The following is a 27,913-nucleotide window of genomic DNA, read 5'->3' as shown; positions in this document are numbered from 1 at the left end:
TCCCCTTATTTTTGCCGTCTTAGTCTACATAAACGTTTACATAGACTAAAACGGCAAAAATAAGGAACGCAAATGGCGGCGCCCATGGGTGCCGCCATTTGCGTACACGTGTTTTTTTTTTCCTTTTAAATCAGACGTGATAGGCTACTTAAACATTTACGTTGCCTATCACGGCTGACTGCAGGGACACAAACGGCGGCTGCTATGGCCGCCGCCATTTGCGTCCCTGCTAGGCAGTGGCCGGATGTCTGGCCGCTGGCGAAGCCAGCTGGCGGCTCCGCAGAATCCCTGCGGAGTGGAGCCGGCCAGCCAGAATTTCAGGGGGGAGGGACGGAACGCCTCCCCCCTGGCCAGAATTTGGGGGGGAGGGACGGAGCACCTCCCCCCCCACCTTGAATCAATTTCGCTAAAAGGTAAGTGACTTTCGTACATCCCTATCAGCTTCTCAACGCTCACGTGGTGGGGCAGGAGGAGGAGGAGCGGGGGAGGGAGGGGGAGGCGAGCGCGGGAGGAGGAGGGAGTGTGCTTTGGCGAATAGGAACCCTCAGCCAGAACCGACGCTAGCAGTCTCCAATCAGAGAGAGCGGCGGAAGAAGCAGGTCTATACTTCAGCGAAAGGCTGCGTTCAGTCACCGCGCGCGAGAGGGCTGGCGTGGGAAGATGATCGTTTGTGCATGACTGTGCGCGTGCATTCCTAGGAGTTGTTCCTTCAATTTACTCAATTTTGATCGCCATTAGGCTTTCCTCAGAATTTAAATTAAAAGGAAACTGCCTGGTTGCACTGGGAGCATTCCCTTCTCTCGCTCCATGATTGTCCATCCCCTTTGGGATGGTGTCTTTTGCAGCACCTCTTCCAACCGCTTTCTCCTATATCTTTGTACTTCCAACTCGTTTGTTATTTGTATTTGATTAGATTCTATCTGTCCTTTCCATATTTTTTCAAACTGACATAGCTTTTCCTTGCAACTTGCTGCCACGCTCCCCCTCCCCCACCAGTCCTGTGTTTGTTTATCTCGATTTTGGACTCCGGGAAAGGCTGTGTTTGTTGTGTAACGTTGGGCCTTACTTCTGCTTTCCCTGTTCTATTTTCTTGTTGTTTTTGTCAGTCAACTGTGTCTCTGTTAGATTTTTACAAACCTACTCTTATTTAGAATTTTAAAAACAAACATTGACTTCTGGGCATGTTCCTCCCCGCACCCCTTAAGTCATATTCAAACGTTCAGTTTTTTTCTTTCTTTCTAAATCCTTAAAGAAAGACATATTATAGCAGCCTATGTGTGTAGTATTTGTCCCTCCACCCCCATGCTGAAGTGAACGATCTGTATCTTCTCTGTGTTGATCCTCCCAAAACAGAAATTAAAGAAGTTTTTTTTTTTAAATTAGGGTTTGATTTGGCTGTTATCTAATCACCTGTGCTGTCGCCCTGTATTTCTTGAAGTTATCCTGCCTTCAATAAAGGAACATGAAATATAAAACAATAAATTAAAGACACCCATCATTTGCTAGGGAGTTCTGCTTTTCTTTAGCTCTTGTGTGTCTGTGTCCATGTATGTGTGCGTGCTAGGTTGTAGTTCCACCGACACTATACATCCAAATTTCAAGGCAGTGTTGAAAAAGAATGAGACACATAGTATTTATATTAATGACCTTCTTATTCCAATAACAGTCCACTGTGTGGCAAAGCAATTCAGCACAATATGAGGCATCTTCGGGGTGTTGGCAAGGGCAGAGGTGGGGAGAAGTTACAGCTCTTTGCTTTGGGAGTTTTCCTGGAAAAAAATCAAATTTCACCAGCGCCTAGCACACAAGCCAATGGGAAAAACTGCCTGGGCTTTTGGGGGTGCAATGCCCTGGAGGGGGGCTGGGAGGGGCCAAGATGTCATGTGCGTGTGTGGAAACAGGGAGAGGTTACAGCTCTTTGCTTTGAGAGTTTCTGTGGAAAACAGCAGATTTCAACTCTGTCTAGCATAAAAACTGCTGGGCCAAACTGCCTGAGATTTTGCAGGTGGCCTCCTCTCCAGGGGTGTGGAGAGGTCCCCAAATTTCATGCCTGTATCATAACAGCTAAAAAAGTTATGACCATTTGTGTTTTCCCATGCAAGTCAATGGGAAAATGCACAAAACGTACGATCTGGATATCTATCCTCATCTCGCTTCAGATTCAGATCTGAGTCAGATTGGAAGGGGTCTGAATTGGTCTGAGGCAGATCGGGGTTGCTTTGGATGATCCGAAGTGGCATCCGAAGTGGATTGGGGGGTCAGATGCCAAATACAGACGCCAAAACTGTAATCCATTGATTAGACAATATAGGATATTCCAATTCCCAATTGTGAGGCTCACGTGAACAATGTTTGCTAAATTACATCGTGTTGTTGCTATGTGGGCTTTAGAATAACAAGTTTTGGGGCAGATTGTTGGAGTGGTTTGGGAGCATTCCTCTGAAAAGGGATAGGTGGCAATTGCTGACTTTCTGATTAGCTTGGCTCCCACTCTCCATGTCAGGGCATAGTCCAGAAACATGTAAAGTGTAAAACAGTGCCTGTGTGTATGTGCAGAGTTCTCTTTCTTCACCACTGAATAGCCAGAATCAGCCCACATATATATGGAACTGGGGAGAGATGTTAGCTTGAGCACTCCTCGTTTGGGGGAACAGGAAAACACTGGCTGTTGGCAATGAGAAGTCATTTTGCAGTTGCGTGACTGACCGGGGGAACTTCATTCTGAGAATTATGATTCCTATTTCCTGCTTTCCCTTGGCTGCTCATTTTTACGCCCCCTTTCAATAAGCATTTAAGCAGCGGCTTGAGCAGAGTTTGCAGAAAGCTCCTGTGTCTGCAAGCATGGCTGAACGTAGTCTGGTCCTGCCTTGGCTGTTGGCTTGTCTTGGTTTAGTGCTGGCTGAGGAGGCCACAAGCCCAGGCTTCATGGCCAGGATCACTGCGAAGGGCCTGGATTATGGTAGGGCACCAGGGTCATTCCGCAAGTGTTCCATTTTAGGAGTTTATCTGTGTCTGCTAATTTCTCACCGGTGGCCATTAGTTGGGAGTCACACCCACTTTGCTAGGATCTTGCATTCAGCTGACTTAGAATTTCAAAGCTGCTTTATCAAAAGGAAACTAATTGTTAGGCTGTTCTTACACATGTTTGCATCTAACCTGTCCTGTACTTTATATGGGTGTGGACAGAAAAGTGATCCAGTGCATGAAAAAGTGATCCAGGACTTGTTTCAGAGCTTTGTATAGATGGGCGCCAGTTTGAAGCTTCGGTTCATTTTCTGACGTTTCCTTGCTTTGGTTGCTTCGGTTCATTTTCTGAAGTTTCGGATGTCTCTCAATGGACTATAATGGGGAAATCAACAAATAGCTATAACATTTTTATTATTTGACAGAACTGGATGACGTATGCAGGCCTTATAGCCACTTATGAGGTGATGAAGCCTGCCGAATCTTAGGCAAGTAGGTGCAGAGGTTTTGTGGAAGGAATCTTTACAGTTTGAGGGTATGTGTGTGTGTTTAAACAATTATTTAAAAAATGCAAGGACCAAGCACCTATGACTTCTTTATTCTTTGACAGACTGGGACGGCATTTGCAGACAGAGTAGCTCCTTCTGAGGGGAAGAATCCTGCCAAATTTCAGACAAATAGGTGCCTGGGGGCAGGGGGGCGGGTTGCGCAAGGGGAGCCTTTACAATTTGGTGTTTTAGAAAAGGGTTCCTGCTTTTGTGGGCAGTTTGTATGAACGTGACATCAGTTGCAGAGGCGCCCCTAGGTAGGTAACCTGTAACATTTTAGAATAGGTGCAGGGGACAGGCAGTGACGATGAATGAAAACCAGTTTGAAGCTTTTGTTTGTTCCTTTTCCGCTAAATTGGCACCAAAGTCACACAGAGGCCCAGTGTCAGGGGTTGGCATGGGCACGCAGCTGCCAAGGGTCCAGAGGCTCAGCAGCCCAGCCCTGGCCCAGCTGCTGCCAGGGTCAGACGGCAGCTGTGGCGGCAGCGGTGCCTCCTCCTCCAGTCCTCCTCCTTCTTGCCAAGCTGGGCCCACTGGCAAAAGAGAGTGCTGCAGCTGCCTTTGGGGGTACGGTGAATGAGGGCACAGCAGTGACAGGTGGCCCCTTCGGCACTCCTATGGTCTGTTTGCTACAATGGGACATAGAGTTTTATTGCTGCTCAGTTTCTTATTACTGTGTAGCTTTATTGCTGTTTTTATTGTTGTTTTGATAGTAACAATATGGTATGTTCACCGCTTTAATAACTCTGTGGAAAGTGGTGTATAGATTTGAGTAATAAATAAATAAATATTGCATGCATCTTTCCCCCAAATCTAAACTTAAGCATTTGCTGGTACAATAAAGTCCTTGCCCGCAGTGGCTTTTAAGGCTGGAGCAAACTCTTTCCAAATTACTTCTATTGTTTACAGTGTATCTTGTATATATCTTTGCTTTCCTTCAGCTCGTCAGGAGGGGGCTGCAGTCTTGCAGCAAGAGCTGACCAAGATGACGCTGCCTAATTTTGCGGGGGGCTTTGCAATCACAAACATTTTAGATGTGGACTACAGGTTCCACAGGTGAGGCCATTCGTGCAAAACAAAATAACGATAATGAATGTTACAGACGGCCGTGTCTCTGGCTGAGGGCAGGTGGGAAACAGAGCACTGTTACCCCTGGCCGTGGTTGTCCGTGCCTTGGTGTCCTCACGGCTGCGTGACTGCAGTGTGCTCGCCGTGAGGCTGCCTCCCCAAAGCGTGCGGAAATTACAGCTGACGCAGACTGTGGTGGCTGAGTTGTCAGTGGGGGTTTGCGGCTTTGATCATATCACCTCAGTGCTTAAAAGGCCTCTGCTGGCTTCCAGCTTGTTTCTCGTTGCAATTCATATATACCTCATATATGTGCCGAGTCTTATAAACTTTGGGTACCAGCTAAAGACCTGTTTGTTTACCCAGGCTTTTGACTGAATGTTTCTCTCTTTTCTTTTGCTGCATCGTATAACACTTCAGGAGGTCCAGGGGTCATTTTGCCCCCCAACTGGGCACCTCCCCATGGGCCACAGTCTGCTGAGCAACTCAAAAAAAAGTTTCAAAATATTTTTTTTAAAAAAGAAAAGTGTCTGCAGCACTACAGAATGCCAAAAATATCACAGATTCATAGATTCATAGAATAGTAGGGTTGGAAGGGGCCTACAAGGCCATCGAGTCCAACCCCCTGCTCAATGCAGGAATCCAAGTCAGAGCATTCCTGACAGATGGCTGTCCAGCCTCGTCTTGAATGCCTCCAGTGTGGGAGAGCCCACCACCTCCCCAGGTAATTGGTTCCATTGTCGTATTGCTCCAACAGTCAGGACGTTTTTCCTGATGTTCAGCTGGAATCTGGCTTCCTGTCACTTGAGCCCATTATTCCGTGTCCTGCACTCTGCGATGATCGAGAAGAGATCCTGGCCTTCCTCTCTGTGACAACCTTTCAAGTACTTGAAGAGCGCTATCATATCTCCCCTCAGTCTTCTCTTCTCAAGGCTAAACATGCCCAGTTCTTTCAGTCTCTCCTCATAGGGCTTTGTTTCCAGTCCCCTGATCATCTTTGTTGCCCTCCTCTGAACCCTCTCCAGTTTGTCTGCATCCTTCTTAAAGTGTGGTGCCCACAACTGGACACAGTACTCCAGATGAGGCCTAACCAGTGCTGAGTAGAGGGGAACTAGTACTTCCCGGGATTTGGAAGCGATGCTTCTATGAATGCAGCCCCAAATAGCATTTGCCTTTTTTGCAGCCACATCACATTGTTGGCTCATATTCAGCTTGTGATCGACAACACAAGCTGAATCTAGCTTGCTTGGAACCTAAATATGACCCTTTTAGGACTCTGTTGCTGCAGAGCCCTAAACGCAGTGGGAAAGCTCCGAAGGGCCCTTTGCTTCAGTTAAAGAAGAGACGCTTCTTCAGCTTGTCAGGAGCTGCCCCTTTTCAGCCACTGATAGACTTCTCCTGGAGGAGAAGTCTATCAAAGGCTACTAGGTATGGGGGCTATGTGCTACCTCCAGTACCTGAGGTGGCATGCCTGTGTACACCAGTGGCTGGGGAACATGGGTGGGAGGGTGCTGTTGCACTTTTGTCCTTCTTGTGGTTTCCTGGTTGACAGCTGGTTGGCCACTGTGTGAACAGAATGCTGGACTAGATGGACCCTTGGTCTGATCCAGCAGAGCTCTTCTGATGTTCTCAGTAACTCCTTTGCTGAGGGAACTGCACTGGCTGCCTATTCGCTACTGGGCAAGGCTTACGGTTTTAGGACTAGTGTACAAGCCCTAAACAACTTGGGACCAGGATACCTGAGAGAGCGCCTTCTCCCTTACCAACCTGCCTGGTCACTGAGGTCATCAGAGGGCATGTTCCTGGTGGTTCCACATGGATCCATGGACCAATTGGAGTCCACCAGGAAAAGAGTCTTCAGTGTGGTGGCCCCCTTCCTGTGGAACTCCCTGCCTTTGGAGGTCAGGCCGGTGGCAACATTGTGCTGCTTTCGGCGCCTCCTGAAAATTGTTATTACAGGAAGACTTCCTCAAGTGACTGGCCACGGTTGATCAAATTTCTGTCTCTTTTAAAACAATTCAAAATTATTTCAACGTGGTGCTTTTGTTCTTTATCATGTCTGCTGTTCACCGCTCTGAGGTCTTTGGATGTGGAATGGTATACAAATACTGTAAATAAGTAAATAAAAACTTGAGCTGCTCCCGTTGGTCAGTTGGTCCTATCCTGGAGAAGCACACTTCCAAGGCAAAGATGGAGCTCACATGCACACCAGGCAATTCTCTGACTTTCCATACCAATAACCCCCCCCCCCTTTCCTCCCTTCCTCTCTGTTTTGCAGCCTGAACACTCACAGTTCCCGGCTACCCAGCTCAGGGATTGCACCGATCCAGAATGTGGGACTCCTGGTCTCCATCTCCAAAGCCTTTGGAGGGCTCAGGGGAGAGTGGGAGGTGGACGGTTTGTTACTGTGAGTCCACAGTTGCTCTATGCCTTTTATAACCTTCAGAACGGCAAGTGGGGTCAGGATGAGTGCCCTGGGTTTCTGGAGATGAATGACCTCTCTTGCATGACAACATAAATGACAAGGTAAAGACACCAAGCCACTTCAAAAGGCTCTTTGCTTTCCCTCTGAGTGCGAAAAAGATGGCTAGCAAGGGGTGGGCAGAGCATGCTAAAAGTGTGTAAAATTAATTCTGAATGGTGTGAAGAGAGTAGATTGGGAGACAATCTTCTCCTCCCATAATACTAGAAATTGGGGTGCAACAATGATTGATCATTTGGAAGTAGATTCAGGACAGACTAAAGGCACAATCCTAAGCAGAAAAAAAGTCCTACAGTGCAGGCTGGGGAATGCTGGGAGTTGTAGGACTTTTTTCTGTCTAAACATGCATAGGGTTGCTCCCTAAGGGAAATACGTCTGGACATGTTTCAGTCTGGTTTCCAGCCTGGTTTTGGGGCTGAGCCTGCCTAGGTTGCCTGTTGGCAGATTTCTGCCAGGAACTGGATCAGAGGAGTGTTGTTCCTGCTACTTCTGCCAGGTCTCTCAGTGCCTTTTGATACCATCAACTATGATGTTCTTCTGGACTTCCTGGGTTGGGACTGGAGGGGCTGGCTTTTTTGGCTGCTTCTGGTTCTTCCTGGTGGGTCAGTTCCAGAAGGAGTACTGGGTAATGATTTGTCTTCTCCTTGGCCTTTGAATTATAGTGTTCTGCAGGGTACCAGGTTTTTGCCCATGTTGCTTAACATTTGCATCAAACTTCTGGGAGAGAGGCTAAAAAACAGACCTGATCCAGACAAGATAGAAATATGGTTGGTTGGTAAGACTGATTGAACAGCCTGTTTTAGATACAAGCAAAGAATCAGATGTGTGGGCTGGGAGTGCACCTGGACCCGGCTTTGCTCTCCAGTGGTCTCCTCATGTGGCAGGGGCACTGAAGCTCTTAATGTACAGGTAGGTTATGTGGAGACAGGCTGTCCTTCAATATTCTGTTCCTAAGCCATGAAGGACCTTAAAGATTAAAACTAGCACTTTGAATTGGACCTGGAAACTGGCTGGGAGCCAATGCAATTGGTACAGCACAGGTGTAGTAAGATCAGTCCTTGTTATATCTAGCAGCTGCATTTTGCACTGGCTGCAGTTTCCAAATAGTCTTCAAAGACAGCCCCACATATAGTGCATGGCAGTAGTCTAACCTAGAGGCTGCCAAAGCATAACTGAGTCCAGGCAGAGTTGCAGCTAGTGTAGCCTCTGTGCCATAGAAACAACTTGCGCACCCAGTCACAAAAATAGATCAAGGAGCAACCCCAAGCTCTGAGCCTGTTCCTCTGGAGGAAACCCATCTAGGACAGCATGAATACCACTGCCCTGGGTAGACATTGGTCATTACCTTTAAAGCTCTAAATGGCATGGGTATCTAAAGAATTACCTGCTCGGTAGCCTGGGTTGCAGGGTTCTGCTATGGTTTTGATCTTGAGCAGGGGTCAGGTTAGGTCAGATTTCACAAGGAAGTAGGATGGGAAGAAATCAGCAGCAGGGAAGGCTCTGAGTGGGGCTGGAAGCCTGAGAGGGTTGTCTATCTGTTGGTCCAACAAGGAACAGAGCAAGACTTGGGTTTAAATAAGAGTGTGGCTGCCTTTAGGCCAGTTGACCCCACCTTCATACTGATTTAGGCCTTGTCTCTTGAAGGGGCCTGGCCTGTTCTAGCAATCTTAGGTTGCAACAATGTTGGAGTGGCTATGGATGGTTGCATTGCCATCCTCAGATTCTGAGGACTCAGGCCATGAGGAAACTAGCACACCACAGCCACTCCCAAATTGTTGCAGCCTGAGATTGCTGGAACAGGCCAGGCCCCTTCAAGAGACAAAGGGCATCTCTATACCAGCCTAAAATCCTACATTTAAAATGGGGTTTTCTGCTTCTGTTTTAAATATAGGATCACAATGACTCTCTTTGTCACCTGCTTCCTTTTCCTCCTCCCCTTACCCCTCCTTCTCCCCGTATCTGCCTCTTCCATTATCTTTCATTGATCTCACTCCTCTTCTTGCCACTTTTACTCTTTTCATGGAGGAAGCGGAACACAACGGGGAAATTTGATAGCTCTTTATCTGCGATGTATTTAAAAATGGAACAAAGGGCATTTAGTGCAGGAGATGCCTTGGAGGTTCATGGCATCACATAGAGAGCCCGCAAACTTCCAACAGAGAGCCATCTCAATCACAAGATAAAAGCTCCGTGTGAAGAAGTGCAAAGCCTAAGTCAGTATGGAGGTGGGGCCAATCAGCCTAAAGGCAGCCACACTTATTTAAACCCCAGTCCTGCTCTGCTACTTGTTGGAGCAGGGGAGGTGAGCCCTGGGGTCTTTCTGGAGCACTGGGTCCTGGGTAGGAATGGCAGAGAATTCTGTGATGGATCTCAGTGAGGCCGAATGCCAGTGCATTCGGCCCCCCCGAACTCTGTGGCGGAACGGCCTGCCCCCCGCCCTCCCACGGATCCCCCCAGGACGGGACTTACTTGGAGTTGATCTTCCGGGCGGCGGCGGCTGCGGCGGCTGGTCTTGTGACCGGCTGCCACCGCCGCCATTTCCAGTCTTGTTAAAAAAAAAAAAAAAGACGTGATAGGCTACGTAAAGATTTACGTAGCCTATCATGGCTGGGTGGGTTTAAAAAAAAACAAAACCGCGTACGCATTCCTCATTTTTGGCCATCACTATGATGGCGAAAATAAAGCGGAACGCAAATAGCGTAGCGGGCGCTATTTGCGTCCCTTTTTGATTTGCCGTTTTAGCCTATGTAAAGATTTACGTAGGCTAAAATGGTGAATCAAAAAGGGACGCAAATAGCGCCCGCTACGCTATTTGCGTTCCCCTTTATTTTTGCCGTCATAGTCTATGTAAATATTTACGTAGATTCAGACGGCTAAAAATAAGGAACGCAAATGGCAGCGGCCGTAGCTGCCGCCATTTGCGTATGCGGTTCCCCCCCCCCCCCGAGCTCTCCGCGGCCGGAAATCCGGTTGCGGACGGCTCTGGGCTGGGCTGGGCTGGGCCTGGCCGGCTGCTCCGTGGAGCTGCCGCGGAGCACAGCCGGCCATCGAGGATTCTGGGGGGGAGGAATGGATCGCCTCCCCCCCGTCGAGGATTCCGGGGGGAGGGACGGAACGCCTCCCCACCACCATCAACATAATCCGTGAAAGGCAAGTCACATTCGTACATCCCTAGTCCTGGGGGGTGGAAGCCTCATGATGCCTTTCTGTGGCTGAGTCCATTAACTCTGGGGCCTCTTCTTCAGTGGAGAAGGGGCTGGGATCTCCTGAGGATGAAGGCTCAGGTCCTGGTCCATGACAGAAAGTCATGACAAATTCATGGAGGTCTACTCCAAAACATGGAACCTTCATGTTCAGAGGCAGTGTACCTCTTGATACAAATTGCTGGGGAGGACTCTTGCATTCACCCCTTGCTGCTCTTCTTATGTTTTTAATTTCTAAAATAAGAGTTGCTTGGCATTTGCTCTCACCATGCCTTGAAGTGTTGTGTTCTGACCGGGAAGCTTTCCCCCTTAAATCTAGATGTATCGGAATTAGTTGTGCTTTCGCAGTGGAGTGCAGAGAAAACCCCAGAATGCAATAGCTTGGCAGCAACGCTGGTTGGAATGTTGGATTGTCCAGGGAACCTGAGCAAGTGAACAGCATCCATTACAGAGCAAGAGGCTAGTGTGCAAGCCGGGCAGCCCCCCCCCCCCGCCTTTCTGCTTGATCCACCTCCAGTTCATTCCTCTTTTAACAATGTTTTGACAAATTCTGTTGGCTGATTTGTACAATCCTCTTTATGGCTCCAATACAGCCACTTCTGAGGAAATTTGGATGACTCCTGTGGCCCATCTGGATTTTATCTATTGTTCTACTCTGTCTTTTTATTACTACAAGGGCATGTCTGGGGCACAATTGGGCTTAAATGCTGCATCAAATCCCCGCAAATCCTCCCTTCTTCATTGCTGTGCCATCCCCCGCTTGTTTTTCTGCGCAGCTGAGACGGACCAAGGGCTGGCACTTTTTGGGAACACAAATTCTGTTGTCTTCTGCTGCAGATCTCCACCAGAGTGCTTCCCCGGGCAGCTGTCTGCCAAAATGGCACTTACAGCACTGTACAATAATGCAGCATAAAATAATTCATGAAAAGTTCCATAGAAGGTGAAAACTTAGTTGCAGCCTTAAAAGCCAAACCCTGATCAACTAAGCAGAAGCAGTTTAAGCCAGAGGTGCAGAACCCGAAGTTTAGGGACCAAATGTGCCCTCCTGGGGTCCTAATCTAGCCCTCCGGGGTTCCTGAGATGGCTTTGCCGGCCCACTTTCCCTGGTCAGGCCCCCGTTTCCCCAACCACTAACGGTTTGGTGATTTTGTGGCTTTTGTGCAGCCCCCCCCCCCCCACAATTCTTAAAGGTTGAAGCGGCCCTCCTAAGGCTTCGTGTCTGGTGGTAGAAGCTTTTAGCTAAAATATGCTGGTATCTTTCATATTTTGGACCCACCCCATTTGCCTTCAGCCCCGCCCACCACGGGAATGTGTCCCCCAAGAGCTCCTCTGAAATGGAATTCAGCTCTCCAGCTGGAAGAGGTTCAACTCCCCTGGTTTAAGCCCTAGAGACCAGGGAGGACTCCTGGCTGGCCCTGTTTTACCAACATTGGGTGGTAAAAGGCTTGTGGTTTATGGCTCCAGCCCCCGCAAAGCATTTTAGTTGCAGCCTTCATGTGATACCCCCAAATCCCTGTGGTTTTAAAAATTAATTAATTAGACAAAGGCTAAATTAACCATGCGAAGAGAAAACTCCCTGGAAAAGACCCTGATGCTGGGAAAGACTGAAGGCAAAAGGAGAAGGGGGCGGCAGAGGATGAGATGGCTAGATAGCATCACCGATGCAATGAATATGGACTTGAGCACGCTCCGGGAGAGGCCTGGCGTGCTGTGGTCCATGGGGTCACGAAGAGTCGGACACGACTGAATGACTGAACAACAACAACAACAACAAAATTAACCATTGAGCACAGGGGGATACCGAATAGGGATGTACGAAATGTACTTACCTTTCCACTGATTATGTTTATGGGGGGGGGAGGCGTTCTGTCCCTCCCCCTGGAATCCTCGTCGGGGGGGGGAGGCACTCCGTTCCTCCCCCCCGGAATCCTCGATGGCTGGCTGTGCTCCGCGGCGGCTCCGCAGAGCAGCCGGCCAGGCCCAGGCCAGAGCCGTCCGCAGCCGGATTTCTGGCCACGGAGGGCTCTGGGTAAAACAAAAAACAAAAACGCGTGCGCAAATGGCGGCGGCTACGGCCGCCGCCATTTGCGTTCCTTATTTTTGGCCATCTTAGCCTACATAAATATTTACGTAGACTATGACGGCAAAAATAAAGGGGAACACAAATAGCGTAGCGGGCGCTATTTGCGTTCCCCTTATTTTCGCTGTCTTAGTCTACGTAAATATTTACATAGGCTAAGATACCAAAAATAAGGAACGCGAATGGCGGCCACCGTAGCCGCCGCCATTTGCGCACGCGGTTTTTTTTTTTTTTTTTACCCAGCCATGATAGGCTACGTAAATCTTTACGTAGCCTATCATGTCTTGAAAAAAAAAAACAACCCCCCCCACAAGTCTGCAAATGGCGGCGGCGGCAGCCGGTCGGAAGACCAGCCGCCGCCGCCGGAGCCGCCGCTGCCCGGAAGATCCGCCCCAGGTAAGTCTCATCCCGGGGGGGATCCGCGGGGGGCAGGGGGGTGGCAGGCCGTTCCGCCACAGATTTCAGGGGGCCGAATGCACTGGCACTCAGCCTCACCGAGAACTGTGGCGGAATTCTCTGCCATCCCTAATTCTGAAGTCCTATCACACATGGGGGGGACCGCTCTAGCTTCCTCTACGTTCATTGATTAACTCAGTGTTAGCAAATCCACAGATGAACCCAGCTCCCAGGATTCAAAAGGGCTTCAGGGGTTTCTTTCAAGTTGGAAAGAGGCGCTTTTTGGTTTGGTTTGGTTTTTTTGCGTCCTGGGGGCAGAAATCCAAAGCCTCTGATGTTACAAGCTTTTATGAACCCCATTTTAGTGGAGTGTGTCCTTGAACACAGTGGGATCTTCTGCTCCGTGCAAAAGCTAACAGGCAGGCAGCCTGTGCCGTGGCATGCAGACAGGCTGTTAACAAGTAGTGCTACCTGGCTCTGGCTCCTCTGTCTGAGGGTGCAGGAAAGAGTGGGGACAACTGCAGGACAGCTCTGAGAGCTTCAGGCCTTACACGCCGCTCACCCCTGTTTTGGCCGTGTCTGGCGCCTCCTAGCGTAGAGAGGAGAGGCTGAAGATCAGGGGTACGAGGAGGTTTAGCAGCCATTCTATTCGTATATCCATCACACAGGCTGATTAAGCGTAGGGCCAGCCATAGCTAAAATGGGGATGTGGGAAATCCCTGCTGAGACGTGAAGCAAGCTGTAAAACAGGTCGCGAGTCTGACTTTGTCTGTCTTCTTCTTCCTCTCAGGTCTATGAAGCGGTGACGGACCTGGTGAAATTCAAACTGCAGCCCTATTTGCAAACTCTGCCAGGTATGAAGCAGCCGAGCCAGGGACAGGTAACCAGTTGAATAGGTAACCAGGCAGGAGACAAACAGCATCCCTCCTGAGCAGACGTCTCAGTCCTGCCCAATGGGTGGTGAACGGGGCTCACAGAATGGGGCTCAGAAACTGGGCTGGGGAGGCTTTGAGAGGAGGGTCTTTTGTACACTGCCTAACTGGGGTTGGGGTGGGGGGGAGCAGACCCTTTGGACTGCTTTCTGTCATTTTTATGTGTCTGTAGTACCATAAATGTGAGTGGCGTTTTGCAGGGTGAAATAAGAGACAGGGAGGGAGAGGGGAAGACGGAGGCCAGGGGAAGAACTGGTATGAGTCTAGTTTAAGTCAGGGTTGACAACTAGCTAAGGGGTTAATCCCAGGGCTTCCCAGAAAAGCTGGGTGCTGAGGAGGGACTTGAAGGAGGAGGAGAAGTGACAACATGGGTCCGGAAGCTTCAGCTGGTGCAAAACGCAGCAGTTGGCTGCTCCCCAGCGTATGGTGTCACGATTGCGTCAGCTGGATGAGTGGAAGTCACAGGCAGGGATGCGCTGGAAGGGCGGTGCAGAGAGGTGGGAGGGCGGAGCAAGGACACAGGGAGCTTTGCAGGGCGGGTGAAAAGTCTGGGCTGACATGGGAGTAGAGAGGAAGCCAGGGCAGGGATGGAAGGAGGGCATCATGTGGTTCACGGGGTGGAACTGCGGACCTGTGGGTTGGTTCTGCCCCGTGAAGCCTTCAGTTCTGGCCTGTGGCATTCCCTCCTTTAAAGCAACCACTGGAGCTTTTCCCCCAGCCTCATTGCCTTCTGGGGGGTGGGGGGAATGTTCCTGGGTAGGTGTCTGCATGTGAATAAATGAATGCGTGTCTGTGGGTATGTGGACTAATATGAGAGTGTGACCCCCCCACACCCCTTTCGGCTGTGCTCTGCCCACTGCTTGGATGCAGCTCCTAGAACCACAAGGGCACGCAGCCCTTGCACCGAAAAGGTTTCCCGACCCATGATGACATTGTTGGAAAGTGGAATTCAGGTTAGAGGTGTCTCTTGCCTGCCTCCACCTGAGCATTTTCTCCAGTTGGCAAATGCAGATGGTGGTGGTAGTGAGGAGACAGATGGACGGATGGACCTTTCAGGTCTCGCAGAACACTGATCTGATTTGCAGGGCTTGGACCAAAGCTTTCCTTTCTTATTTATTGAACACCTTCAGTGTGCATTGGTGCTTTAGAGTCCAAAATTCTCTGCCCAAGGAGCTTTCAGTCTGATTCAGCACAGGGGAAAGTTATGGAGGGAGGAGGCCGCGGAGGCAGCATTGGAGAGGGTGAACAGCCTATTGATGCAGTGGCTTTCTTGGAATGGTTGCCTCTTTTTCTCTCTTTGGGCTCTTCTGCCCACTTCATAGCATGGTCCTAACAAAGGCATTGCCCAGACCAGGATTTTGGATCCTTAGGACCTGTGGTTCCCCTTCAGCTCGTTCCCTCCACTGGTGACTCATTTTGTCCTGCTCTCCTGACAAACTATTGCAGGCTCTTTTCATTGTTGTTGTTGTTTTAAATTTGCACATGATGACCCAGTAGCCTTAATGATTGTTTTCTTTTTTGCTCACTCTCAACATAACATGTATCATCCTTCACTTGATGTTCACGCCATGACTCAGTGATTACAGCAGAGAGAAAAAATGATAATTGTTATACTTCCTGTAGCACTCTCTCTTTTAAGGCAGTTTTTACTTATGAACGTCTTTCACAAGGGCTGGCGTGCCGCCACCCGGCCCATCAAGTAGCTTTGGACCTTTCATTTTCACACTGTGAAACTCTTTGGTTAGTTGTGGCAAAAACAACCATTATCTATTTTCCTCCATCAAATATCTCTTGTCACTTTGTCATCATCCCTATGTATATTGTCCCCTCATTTTTGTTTGTTTGGTTTTTTGTCGTAGTCACGGCAAAAATTGACAACATGGCTGGTATTGATTATTCCCTGGTTGGGCCTCCTGTTACTACGAAGAATTCTGTAGACCTGAGCCTGAAGGTAGGGCAAGTGGTTCCTATGATGTTTTTATTTTTCATGAGAGCAATTGCACTGCTCCATTCTTGGTGGACGACCACTTCTTCTTACCATATGGCGGTCAAGTCGGAGGATGCTTGAAAGCATCCTGGCATAAGAGTCTAGAACCTAAGGAGAGCCCTACAGGAGCAGACTAAGGTCAATCTATTTTTAGCATCCTATTTTCCATAGAGGCCCACCAAATGCCTCTGTGCTGGGCTAGTCCTCATTTATTTATTGATATGTCTATCTGCTATTATTAGCATTTCATTTATTTATTTTTTAATTTATTGATGACATTTGCAACATCCTTCTCTGCCCAAAGGCATGCAAGGCAACCTAGAGCATCATGTACCAAAAATACAAGAACAGTAAATATGCCATACAACCATAAAAATGACAGCCCATAGACACACCATAAAACAGGAAATGGAGAAAAAGTAAAACAAAACAAAACACTGCCCTAAAAACTACTTGACAAACAATAGTCCTATTTAGGATTACTACATTAAAATTCAGTTCTTTGGGGATACCATGAAAGGCCGGATGGCCACTCTAATGCCTACCTGAACAATCCCGCATTGAACTCTGGGGCTTAAAGATGAATGGGAAGAGCAATCAGCAACTTCATAGGTAGGAAGCAGCTTCATACTGGGACACTCCATTGATCCACCTACTCAGTATTGGCTACACACCACTGTGGTCATCAGCTAGTGGACTGGTACCCGCTACTGGGTCGCAGCCTGACCTAAGTTGGGTTGTAACAGCAGCGCTGCCACCAGACAAATATATGGCAACAAATTAAGCAGTGGGTCCCAAAATGCCTGTTTGCTTTAGAGGTGGGACTACCAGCTACACCAGCCTTCCCCAACCTGGTGCCCTCCAGATGTTTGGACTACAACTCTCAGCCTCCTTGTCCTTTGGATATGCTGGCTGGGTCTGATGGGAGTTGAGATCCAGAACACCGGGAGAGCACCAGGTTGGGGAAGGCTGAGCTGGGCTGACTGACTCTTTGCCAGCCCTGCCCAGAGATGCCGGGGATCAAACGGGGACCCCCTGCAGGCAAAGTGGGGGCCCTGCTGCTGAGCTACAGCTGAACTCACTCCGTTTGAGTTGTCCCCATTTAGACAAGTTGAGAAGTAACAAAAGGTTGTTTTTAGTAGGGAAAATGGGGTCTATTTGGTGATAAGGACAGATACCACAGATACATAAGAGAATAAAGTTAAGTTATATGGTCTGTCACTCAACATATGACTATCTTACGCCCCAGCTGGATGCTGCTGGATTTGGAAAAAGAAGGTTCAAAAGCACAGAGCAACTCATTCAGGAACTTGGTTTGAAACTGTCTGAACAAATTAATAGAAATTTGGACATATAGCAGGACACTCTGAACATTGTGGCCTTAAAAGTTTCAGCAAGATTTAGGGTTTGTGTTGTTGTTTTTTCTTCAGAAGCATCTGTCCACAGAATTTTATGGACAAACATTAGTTCTAAGTCAAGCTTTAATTTCACCAGCATGAGAGGGGGAAAACCTGGAGGGTGCCCAGAGAAGAAAGTTGTTGAAGCACAAGATACCTTCACAGGGCTGAAACAACTGATCCCTTTTGGATGTGCCAACATGCAAAGACTCAAAACGGCCTTTGCATGTCTCTGGGTCTTGCTTCTATTTTTGATTTTCTTCTGTAACATTAAAAAAGGTGCTCATGCATCTTCCCACAGGGAAGATGTTTCTCCCCACAGATGATGTACATGTGCTGTTTTTTAAACAGCTCAGAAGAAGCAGGAAGTGGGACTCAGTCCTGTTTCCCATTTCAATGCTTGTTGGGTCCTTGAAAAGCATGCAAAATCACCCCTGATCTGTCTTTTCTTTCTTTTTCTTTTGCTTTGTTTCCTCCCAGGGTGAATTCCTCCCAGGGTGAATTCTTTTCCCGCTACCAACACATTGCCACTCCCTTCTCACCACCTGCCCTGAGTTTCCCCATGGAATGGAACATGACTGCATGCTTTATTTTGGGATCTCGAGTTACTTCTTCAGCATGGCTGGTGATGTACACTGCAGGGCTAGACAGCCAAACTTTGAGATTACCAGTGACATGGTAAAGAGCAGAAAGAAGATTGAAGGGCTGGCCTGGCTATGAAGGCCCATGAAGCTGTAGCTTCAGGCAGCAATGGGCCAAAGGGGGGCATTTTTGTGCCTTCAACCCCCATTTCTGGGAATAACACACACATGCACACTCAACACAGAAAAACAAGCAGGGGAGGGTGTCACTGTGGTTACTGTCCACATGTTGTGGCACTGTTTTACTAATATTTGTTTTTCCCTCCTCCCACCCTCTAAGGTGTTCATGGCGCTGTACGTAATTCTCCCCCAAGCTCCTTTTTAGTCTTTCACACAGTCCTGAGACATGGGAAGAATATGCCACTTTCAAGCCTGGTTAAAATATCCATGTTCTACGTGATCCAAGGCACAAGCCTGGCCTCACAGACAATTCCAAGGTGCAGATTAAGTCCTGCAAGCCTCCAGTGGTACAGCTTCATCCCCTTCGTTAGGCAAACCCAAGAGAGGGCAAACGTTTCCAAGTGGTGTATCACACCCAGAAAAGTGATTGTGCTGCTTTGTTGCAATGAAAGCAACAGAGAATCTTAGCGTGCAATCCTAGATTGCCCCCGCAATGATCAGAAACCCCCGAACTCAGAAGCTTCCGATCATGCAGTGCTGGGCGGGGGGAACAGCAGAGATGATCTTTGCCTCCCCGTCCTCCCGCCCTGAGAGAGAGGAGGGAAGGAGGCTGGAGAGGCCCCCAGATAGCTCATATCCTGGCCTCTCTAGTCTCCTCCCCTTCCCACCCACTGAAACACCCCCTTTCTCTGCTCTATGAGGTTGCTTTTCCGACCTCGGAGGGCAGCTGGCGTGGTTCTTTCCGCACCAGCTGTAAGGGGAAGGCAGAGGAGGAGGGATCTCCACCTCCTGAGGTTGGAGCGCTGTCTCCAACCTCGGGGGGGGGGGGAAATCCCCAGTCTCCGATGGCCCCTCGGACAATGTCTAGGGGCCAAAGGATTGCTCCCTCCAAGATTAACAGGTTTAGGCTGCAACCCTATACACGCTTACCTGGGAGTAAGTCCTATTGAATTCAGTGGTGCATATGGCTGAGTATACATGTCAAGAACCCACTCAGGCAGAGATATTAAGTTGGGTCTCCAATGTGGTGCTAACCAGCATGCCCGTGGACAACTCTCTGGGCACCCACCAGGCTCACTGCCTCTCTGGTTTTTATTTTATTTAAGCTTTTTTAATTATTGGGTTTTTTTATCTGGGGGTTGGCATGCTTCAATGTGACGTGCTGCCCTCCAGCGCCATCTTTATTTTGGTCCAAAAGTGTGGTTCTGTGTTCTGGAGCTCAGCTGCCACCCTCTGCCTTGTACTTTGGTTCTTGGGGATGTTACCTTTCTTTTAGCCTCACCATTTCCCTTCTGGGAAATGAATGTTCTGTGACTGGCCATGCCCACCCTGGCAGGCATTTTATGAGTGGGCAAGCCCCCTCCCATGGCAGCCATGTTGTGAGAGCATGACAAGCTCTCAAAATTCCAAGTGTGCCCACCAACCCAAAAAGGTTGGGAAACTCTGCTTTAAATATTATGCTTTCTACAGATACATACACACACATACACAGTATCAAGAAAAAAGTGTAAACAGTGGGACCAAAAGACCCCCCTGAAATGCAAGGAGTGGGAGGCCTGTAACATTTCTGTGCAGAGCCCAAATAGACATGACATAAGGGCAAAGTGTGACCCCTTCATAACAGCACTTACTGGTGACAGATAATACTCTCTTCCGAACTACAGTATGCAGTGTGCTAATGTGACTATTGGAATGTCAAGGATTTAACAGGTGTGGTGTTGTGGGCCCTCCCATCTATGGAAGCAGATGCCACAGCTAATCTGTAAGCCTTTAAAGTGCCACAAGACTCTTGGTTGCTCAGGCCACGAATAAAGGTCTCTTTCTCGTCTGTTGTAGCTTCCCAGAGATTTCCCAGTCTAGTTGGACACCTTATCCTCCAGAAGCTGCGTTCCACAGGTGTGTGCATGTCTAGGGTGGAGCTACTTACCTGATTCCCCTTCAGACAGGGAAAGTGGTATCATGAGTAGTCCCTGTGCAGGGTCAGGTTTGGATCTACAAGTGGAGGTTGGGGCTGGGGTCCGTGGGCATGATCCTGTTTCCTCCTCCCACCCCTCTACCAGTGGATTCTGCCTACATGGGATACTACCTTCCTTTTGTTCTTCATCCCCAAGTGCAAAAGCTGTTCCCCAACATGCTCATGAAACTCCAGATCTCGCCTTCTTCCACCCTATCTGTGACCATCACCAGTGATACCCTGTTGCTGACTCCAACGCTTGATGTCCAGCCCTCCGTCGTTCTCCCCGACGCAACGGTGGCTTCCTTGTGTCTGCTCAGTGCAGTAAATTGAGTCTTACGTTTCTTAGGAAACCGTTTGCATTAGCCAGGACTTCCCGCTGAGGGGGGCCGTGTGGCGGGGTGAGGGGGAAGACCCTCAGCTTGCCCGGCCTCCTCTTTTGCCGTTCATGGCAGCTTGGTCTGCAGCAATCAGCAGGCGACGCTTTTCACAGGGTGAAGAGAAGAGGGTCGCAGTGCTCATGCCTGCAGCTCAAGCTGGTCTAAAAGGCACATGAGCGGAAGCTAGTAACAAAAGCTGGCAACCCTAGCATTACCCGAGCCTAGCATTAGCCATGGTTTGCAAGATTTGGTGCAGTGAGTGCTGCTAACAATTTGCTCAGTGTCCAGTGCGTCCTCTTCTTAACCAAGGGCTTTTCTACATGAGGCGTTCATCGTGTGCTTGTTATTCCCTGCGCGCGGCTGTTTACGGGGTCTTTAGGTGGCATCGGGACCCTCCAGTTTTGTTTCTGTTTGTAAACAGCACTTTGGGCAAGTTTTTTTTAGAGCAGAGAAAATGCAACATTTAACTGTGGACGTGAAATAAAACGGTGTTTTTCTCTTGTGTATTTGTGCTGTTCTGCTATACGACAGCACCACTTAGAGATTATATAGCAGAAAAGTCAGAAAACAAACAATCCTTGTGTAGCGCTGCTCGGATCTCAATTCTGTGATGAAACCGAAAGTAGTGGAGCGGGCCAGCGTGGATTAACAGTGGAGGGGGCCACATCAAGGTGCAGCGGGCCAGCTCCAGGGCCCGTTTCAGCTGGGAGGCCGAGGTGGTGCTCGTCTGGTACTTCCTGTACAGGCTGGGGGTGGTGGGGGTCTTTCAGCAGACCTTTTTCGATGCTGACCACTGTGTGAACAGAATGCTGGACTAGATGAGTGTACTTATCTAAGATGAGGAGCTTATTGATCAAACCCTCAATGTACTTTTAAAAGTTAAATCTTTGAGCCAAAAGGGAAACTCGCAAGAGTGGCAGGTTTGCCTAGTGGGTTGTGACTTCTCCCCTGAGATTATCCCCCCATATCTGGCCTGAGACCTGGTTGCTTTTCATCTGGGTCCTGGTAGAGGATGCTGTTGAGACCACCTGTGGGTCTGGGCAGAGATTAGTTTCCAGACACTGTTGAGAAAATGGGTGGACAAATGCTGGGAGGGAACATCTCAGTTGTAGGATGTCCTGCTTTGGAGGGGGAAGGCAACTGGATGACCTTCCAACATCAGAGTAAGTGGGTGTCATCCCTCAAAAGCTTTCATCATATATTTGTTAGCCTACAGTTGCCTTCTCCAACCTAGTGCCCTCCAGAAATTTGGACCTCACCTCCCATCATCCCTAGCCATCATAGCCAATGGTCAGGAATGCTGGGAGCTGTACTCCAAAACATCTGGAAGGCATCAGGTTGGAGGAGGCAAGGTGCCACGGGACTCTTGCTTGTTTCCCCAGCTCTTTGATTCTGCGGGCAAGAGCAGGAGGGTGCCATTGTACTCATGTGCTGCTGGTGGGCGTCCCATAGATGCGCTGGCTGGCCACTGCAGGAACAGCACACTGGGCCAGAGAGGCCTTTGGGTGTGACAGAGCATGGCTTTTCTTAGTCTTATAATTCAGAGCTGATATTTTTCTTGCGCCTCTCCCAATCACCCAGGTACCAGTGATGCAGGCCGTCATGAACACATATGCTCCAGAAATCCTGATCCCACAAATGAATGGTGAGGACTAGGCTTCTGAATCCTATTTTGACTCCTGCCCAGGAGATCTCCCGTTGAGGCCATTTAGAGCACAGCACCCCAGTGAGGCCTTTGATGGAAGGACATCAGTGACTACATTAATACCTCCCTCCTGAACTGACTGAAGGCTGAAGCTCAGGATGCAGACCTGGGGCTAATCTGTGCAAGCGATCTAGTGTGGAGGGAGAGCAGTTTGAGGTCATTTGAGACACGTGACGCTGCCACCCATCTGCAGCCAACCAGCAGCTGCCCTCTTGAAAAGCCACATTTTGGGAAAGTCCTTCTAGTCCGTATTCTTTACTTGAAGCGGCTGCCAGGCGGTTCCGCCACAGCGTGCCCCATCCCCCCACATTAAATCCTGGGTGTGCCTCTGTGACATGGCTGTGACCTGGCTGTGAGGTGCTCAAGGGGTGGGGGCGCCTCATCCCCTCAATTCCCTCTTTCTCCCCATTCGCAGCAGGGCGCTTTGGACACAGGCTTCTTCCCATTTCGCACTGCTTCCCCTTCACAGTAGCGCAGTTGCTGCTTTCCCCGTTCACAGCAAGTAGCCTGTTTTTCCCACTGAGAAAAACACAGCAGTGCTGTTTCAAGACACGAGCTCAACATGCCTACTCTGGAGGAACACATTGGGTTTTACCCTGCAATTGAGACGGCTCCTTCATGGAAGTTTGCCGGCTTTTTACGTGACGCAGTGATTATTCCAGGCGTCTCCTGCACAAAATGCCCTTTGTTCCATTTTTAAATAGATCGCAGATAATGAGCTACCAAGTTACCCCATTGTGTTCCACTTCAGTTTCCTCCGTGAAAAAAGGAAAAGCGGCAAGAAGAGGAGCGAGATCAATGGAAGATAATGGAAGACTCAGATACGGGGAGAAGGGGGGGGAAGCGCGTGTAAAGAGAGTCAGTTGTGATCCTGCATTTAAAACAGAAAGCCCTGTTTTAAATAGAGGATTTTAGGCTGGTGTAGAAATGCCCATTGTCTTCGATTGCCCTGTAGAGTGCCAGAACGAAGAGCGGGGGGGGAGTCTTTACTTTTGAATGTCTGCTCATACCTTCCTGCGAAACGGCACATTTTAATTTTAACCGGTGTAAAGGATGATTGTCCCCAACTCTACCTCCCTCCCTCCAAGAAAGGGGAGACATGAGCTCAGCATGCCTACTCTGAAGTAACGCATTGGAGAAAGGGAGCAAAGACTGAGGGCAGGGAGAACGCCTGTAGGTTTCAATCTGCGCACATAGGGAGGTCCCCTTAAAAAACTGACCACCCCCAAATTATCCTTCCTTCCTTCCTTCCCCAGAGGAAGGGTAGGCTCAAGGAGAGGGGCCTTTCAGTGAGCATGGCAAGGAGAAAAGGGGCGAGGAGGCAGCCTGCTGTTCTCAAGATGTGTTTATACAGAAGAGCAGAACTTGGCTGATTTTTAAAGCTGATATCCGCATTTAACCCTTACTGCTGAGAGGGGGGGGCAAAGAGAGGCGCTGGGTAAACAGGCCTACTCAGAAGTAACTCGGGAAGAATGAATGGGGGGGACAACAGGAGAGCTGGGATGGCTCATTCGAGGGCTATGAGAAAGGCGGGGGCTACTCTTGAACCCAAATCATCCAGAATGAACTCTAACCCAAGGTCAGTTTGCATGATCACAGAGGGAAAATAGGCCACATAAATGGTGGCTTATTTTCCCTGCCCACACGTGCCAGTTGTGAGCTGCCTAAATAGCATGATGGGTTTCAGGGTGCTTTGTGAACCACGCCGGCCAGCCACCCTTGCCAACTTAGCATAAGCAGGCAGCGCACGCGGGGAGGGAAAGCCAGCCACTGTGGCTGGTTTTCCTTCCGTGATGACTTCACTTAGGTGCTGGGGGTTGGGAGGAGAGGGTACGATGCCCCCTTGGTGGAAAGAGTGAGGGGCGTGCCATTTGCATCTCAAAGGAGGAGAAGGAGTTGGCAGGAGAGGGGGAGGGAACACAGGGGACCCCCCCCCCGCCACATGGGCGTCCAGAGTGCGTTGCTGCCAACCCGAAATATGGGGAAATCATTTTGTGTGTGTGTTTCTGGGGGTGGAGGAGGCTGGTTTGCTAGGAACTCTGAGCTGCCTGGAAGGGAAATACTAAGGGGGAAAAGGAATGCAGCACATGCTCAACCATGCAAGCGTGTTCCAAGCCCCACTGGTCTGCTGCTCACCTGCAGACCCAGGGAGGGAGGGATGAATTCTGTAAGTGGGCATGTAGGAGCTGGGGTCCTGGGGGAGGTGGTGTGTCTGGTTGTGCAAAACGTTTGCAGTTGGAGTCATCACACACACACACACACACGTGCAGATATGAACCTGGGCACAGGTGGCCAATTCTCCCTGGGTTCTCCTTTGTTGTTGTTTATTCGGTCAGTCGCTTCCGACTCTTTGTGACTTCATGGACCAGCCCACGCCAGAGCTTCCTGTCAGCCGTCGCCACCCCCAGCTCCCCCAAGGTCGAGTCCGTCACCTCCAGAATATCCTCCATCCACCTTGCCCTTGGTCGGCCCCTCTTCCTTTTGCCTTCCACTTTCCCTAGCATCAGCATCTTCTCCAGGGTATCCTGTCTTCTCGTGATGTGGCGAAAGTACTGCGGTTTTGCCTTTCATATCATTCCCTCAAGTGAGCAGTCTGGCTTTATTTCCTGGAGGATGGACTGGTTTGATCTTCTGGCAGTCCAAGGCACTCTCAGAATTTTCCTTCAGCACCACAGTTCAAAAGCATCTCTCTTCCTTCGCTCAGCCTTCCTTAAGGGCCAGCTCTCGCTAGGGATGTCAGAGAATTCCGTGACGGATCTCGGTGAGGCCGAATGCCAGTGCATTCGGCCCCCCGAAATCCATCGAGGAACAGCCTGCCACCCCCCACGGATCCCCCCCGGGACGAGACTTACCTGGGGCGGATGTTTCAGACGGCGGTGGCTCCAGCGGCAGCTTCGGCGGTGGCGGCTGGTCTTCCGTCCGGCTGCCACCACCGCCATTTGCAGTCTGTGTCCCCCCCCCCTCCCCGACGTGATAGGCTACGTAAAGGCTTGCGTAGCCTATCACGTCTGGGTAAAAAAAAAAAAAGTGTATGCAAATGGCCACGGCTACGGCCGCCGCCATTTGTGTTCCTTATTTTTCGCCGTCTTAGTCTACGTAAATATTTACGTAGACTAAGACAAAGACAAGAAAGGGGAATGCAAATAGCGCCCAGTACGCTATTTGTGTTCCCCTTTCTTTTCTTCTTCTTAGTCTACGTAAATATTTATGTAGACTAAGATGAAGAAAAATAAGGAATGCAAATGGCGGCGGCTGTAGCCGCCACCATTTGCGTACGTGTTTTTTTTTTTTACCCAGAGCCCTCTGTGGCCGGAAATCCGGCTGTGGACGGCTCTGGCCTGGGCCTGGCCGGCTGCTCCGCGGAGCTGCCGTGGAGCACAGTTGGCTGTCGAGGATTCTGGGGGGGAGGACTGGATCGCCTCCCCCCCCCCTTGAGGATTCTGGGGGGAGGGACGGAACGCCTCCCCCCCCCATGAACAGAATCCGCGAAAAGGTAAGTGACTTTCGTACATCCCTGGCTCTCGCAGCCATAGGTTACTACGGGGAATACCATTGCTTGAACTATGCGGACCTTTGTTGTCAGTGTGATGTCTCTGCTCTTAACTATTTTATCAAGATTTGTCATTGCTGTCCTCCCAAGAAGTAAACGGCTTCTGATTTCCTGGCTGCAGTCAGCGTCTGCAGGGTTCTCCTGCCTGGAGTCAAAGTTCCCGCCTGGTTGGGAATGATGAAAGTTGCAGGAGGGCACCCGGTTGGGGAAGGCCGACCTACTAGAAGGGTGTCAGAACATAGCAGAGGAGACTCCCAATCACAGAGGGCTTCTTCAATGATGGAGCTTTTATCCGGCTATTGAGAGTGGTCACTCACGGAGGTTTGCGGGTCCTTTAGAGGATGTTGTCCACCTCCAGGGCGTCTCCTGCATTAAATGACCTTTATTCCACTGTTAAAAAGATTGGAGATAATGAGCTATCAAATTACCCCGCTGGAGTTCTGCTGGAGTTCCCCTGTGAAAAGAGGAAAACTCGCCAGAAGAGCTACACCACAGCGCCATCTAGCAGCTGTATAATGAAGCATATGGAAGCCTCAGATAAGGGGGAGAGGTGGGGGGAGGAAGTGTGTGCAAAAGGAATCTGTCGTGATCTTGCATTTAGAACGGAAGCAGAAAGCCCCATTTTAAATGTGGGATTTTAGGCTGGTGCAGAGATGCTCAGTGTGAGGGTCTGAAAAGCCAGCAGATTTATATTCTGCTCAGATTCTGTGCTGGCACTGCCCGGCCGCACCTCCAGGGACCACCCTTAACCTACCAGGGTTCTGCTTTGGTTCTTGGCTTGTTGTGGCTTTCTTTTGATCCCTTAGGGGGTTGGCAGTATTTTCAAAATAAATACAAAATGGGTGCCCCCAGCCGCCTTGATCTCTCAACCCTTCTGCTTCCTGTCCCATTTCTGTGAGTTTTCCAGCACGACTGGCAGATGGGTTCCCTCTCCCCACTCCGGACAGCCTGCAGCTGTACAACTTCGTCCTCCGGCCTCACCAGGTGGGTAATGTGTTGCAGGACAGCAGGGTGCGTCTGTGGGGAGCTTTCTGCATTTTAACAACATCGATTGCATGCGAAGTTCCCTGAAAACCCCACCTGCAGCACACAGGATGCCACATGCGACATGCCCCAAGAGGCTGCGTTGCCCAATGGGAGACGTGCATCCCAGACTCCCCTGCAATGTTGCAGAGGATGCTGGGAGAAAAAGTCCAAATCATATGGGAGGGAACACTCTCCCTTCTCCCCACAAACCACCACTGAGGCGTCCGAACAGAAAACAAACTAACAAGGCGTCCTTCTCAGGTCAATTCCTCATGGGCCGAGAGGAGCAGGGCTGCCATTTCAGGAGTGGGGAAGTTTTGAATGACTATAGCCAGCCTCCCCTGCTCAGGAGGCACCTGACGCACCCTCAAAACCCAGCACCCTGACACCGACAGCAGCGAAAATCCAAGGTGGCTATATAGGAAGCTTGGTTCTGATCCTGCAAACCTCCAGGGTTTCATAGGCACCTTGGATTTTCGTTGCTGTCAGTGTCAGGGTGCTGGGTTTTGAGGCTGCGTGTGGCGTTTGGTCTCAATCCTGCAAATCCCCATGGTATTATAGGCATCTCCCCTTTTTTGCTGCACTTGGGATTTTCACTCCCCTGGGGGATTTGTGCTGGATTTTGATGGTGGATTGGGTGCCTCCTGACTGGAGGAGGCTGTGTATGAAGCTTCATCCAGATCCTGCAAACATCCGGGGCTTTAGAGGTGAAACAGCACTACAGCTGGGGGTGGGCGGGCGAAGACTGCGCAGGACAGGGGTGCGGGGGGGGGGGAGAGTCAAATTACACCCAGTAGTTTAATAAGCTTCTCACAGCAGCTTTTAGCCCCGTCGTGTGGCAGGCGTCGTGGATTACTGAAAAAATAAGCTACTGTGAGTAGCTTATTAAGCCACCACGGGTTATGACGTCTGAATGCAGCCTTCGAAACAACTACAGGGGCCTGGGAACGAACGCCCCGAAGGTGGCCTGCTGTCTGACATGTGTCGCGTGCCGAGATTTGCTCTCATCTTTACGAGGTACCAAGAAGTAACCACAAGAAATGCTCTTGAAATAGGAAGTGACTCCTTTCCAGTTTAATACTGACTATATCGTTCAAACTTGCTCTGGATCTTTTTGTGATCCCACTGTGATGGCCGTAGTCAGGGCTGGCCCAAGACATTTTGCTGCCTGAGGTAAAGAACAAGACGGCGTGTCCCCCCCCCCCCCCCGTGTATGAAAGCCAACTGGGCTGGCAAATGAATCTTATCTCTGTGCTGGGGATCAGGCAGCACCCTCCACTGCACTGGAAGGCAGCTGCCTAATGCAGGAGGGGATGTGGGACACACCGCTCCCTCCTCCAACCCCTTGCTGCCGGCTCCCAGCATCTGTTGTCTGAGCCACTGCCTAATGGCAGGGCCGGCTCTGACTGTGGTCTTGAGCATATGGTGCAATGCTGCCTGAATGCTGCTGCCGCTGGGCCCACACACCCTGGTCCTTCCCCCT

General features: G+C 49.8%; 1 protein-coding gene across 1 annotated transcript in view; it reads left to right on the top strand.

Moving 5' to 3' along the window:
• Positions 1-26,940, top strand: part of LOC146349081 (bactericidal permeability-increasing protein-like) — a 28,209-nt gene extending 1,269 nt beyond the window's left edge. The window contains exons 3-15 of the mRNA XM_084851830.1: positions 2,789-2,959; positions 4,454-4,568; positions 6,856-6,984; positions 7,504-7,684; positions 13,529-13,592; positions 15,530-15,626; positions 17,535-17,732; positions 18,517-18,568; positions 20,119-20,283; positions 20,776-20,946; positions 21,731-21,794; positions 26,312-26,415; positions 26,809-26,940. Coding sequence (XP_084707956.1) covers positions 2,789-2,959; positions 4,454-4,568; positions 6,856-6,984; positions 7,504-7,684; positions 13,529-13,592; positions 15,530-15,626; positions 17,535-17,732; positions 18,517-18,568; positions 20,119-20,283; positions 20,776-20,946; positions 21,731-21,794; positions 26,312-26,415; positions 26,809-26,940 — 1,643 coding nt within the window. The remainder of the gene's footprint in view (positions 1-2,788; positions 2,960-4,453; positions 4,569-6,855; positions 6,985-7,503; positions 7,685-13,528; positions 13,593-15,529; positions 15,627-17,534; positions 17,733-18,516; positions 18,569-20,118; positions 20,284-20,775; positions 20,947-21,730; positions 21,795-26,311; positions 26,416-26,808) is intronic.
• Positions 26,941-27,913: the final 973 nt, after the last annotated feature.

The sequence above is a fragment of the Heloderma suspectum genome, chromosome 4 (genome assembly GCF_057233095.1).
Source record: "Heloderma suspectum isolate Gila_16-S chromosome 4, 16-S_ref, whole genome shotgun sequence".
Lineage (NCBI taxonomy): Eukaryota > Metazoa > Chordata > Lepidosauria > Squamata > Helodermatidae > Heloderma > Heloderma suspectum.
The sequence above is the reverse complement of the archived record's forward strand: the minus strand, read 5'-3'. Positions and strand labels throughout refer to the sequence as shown.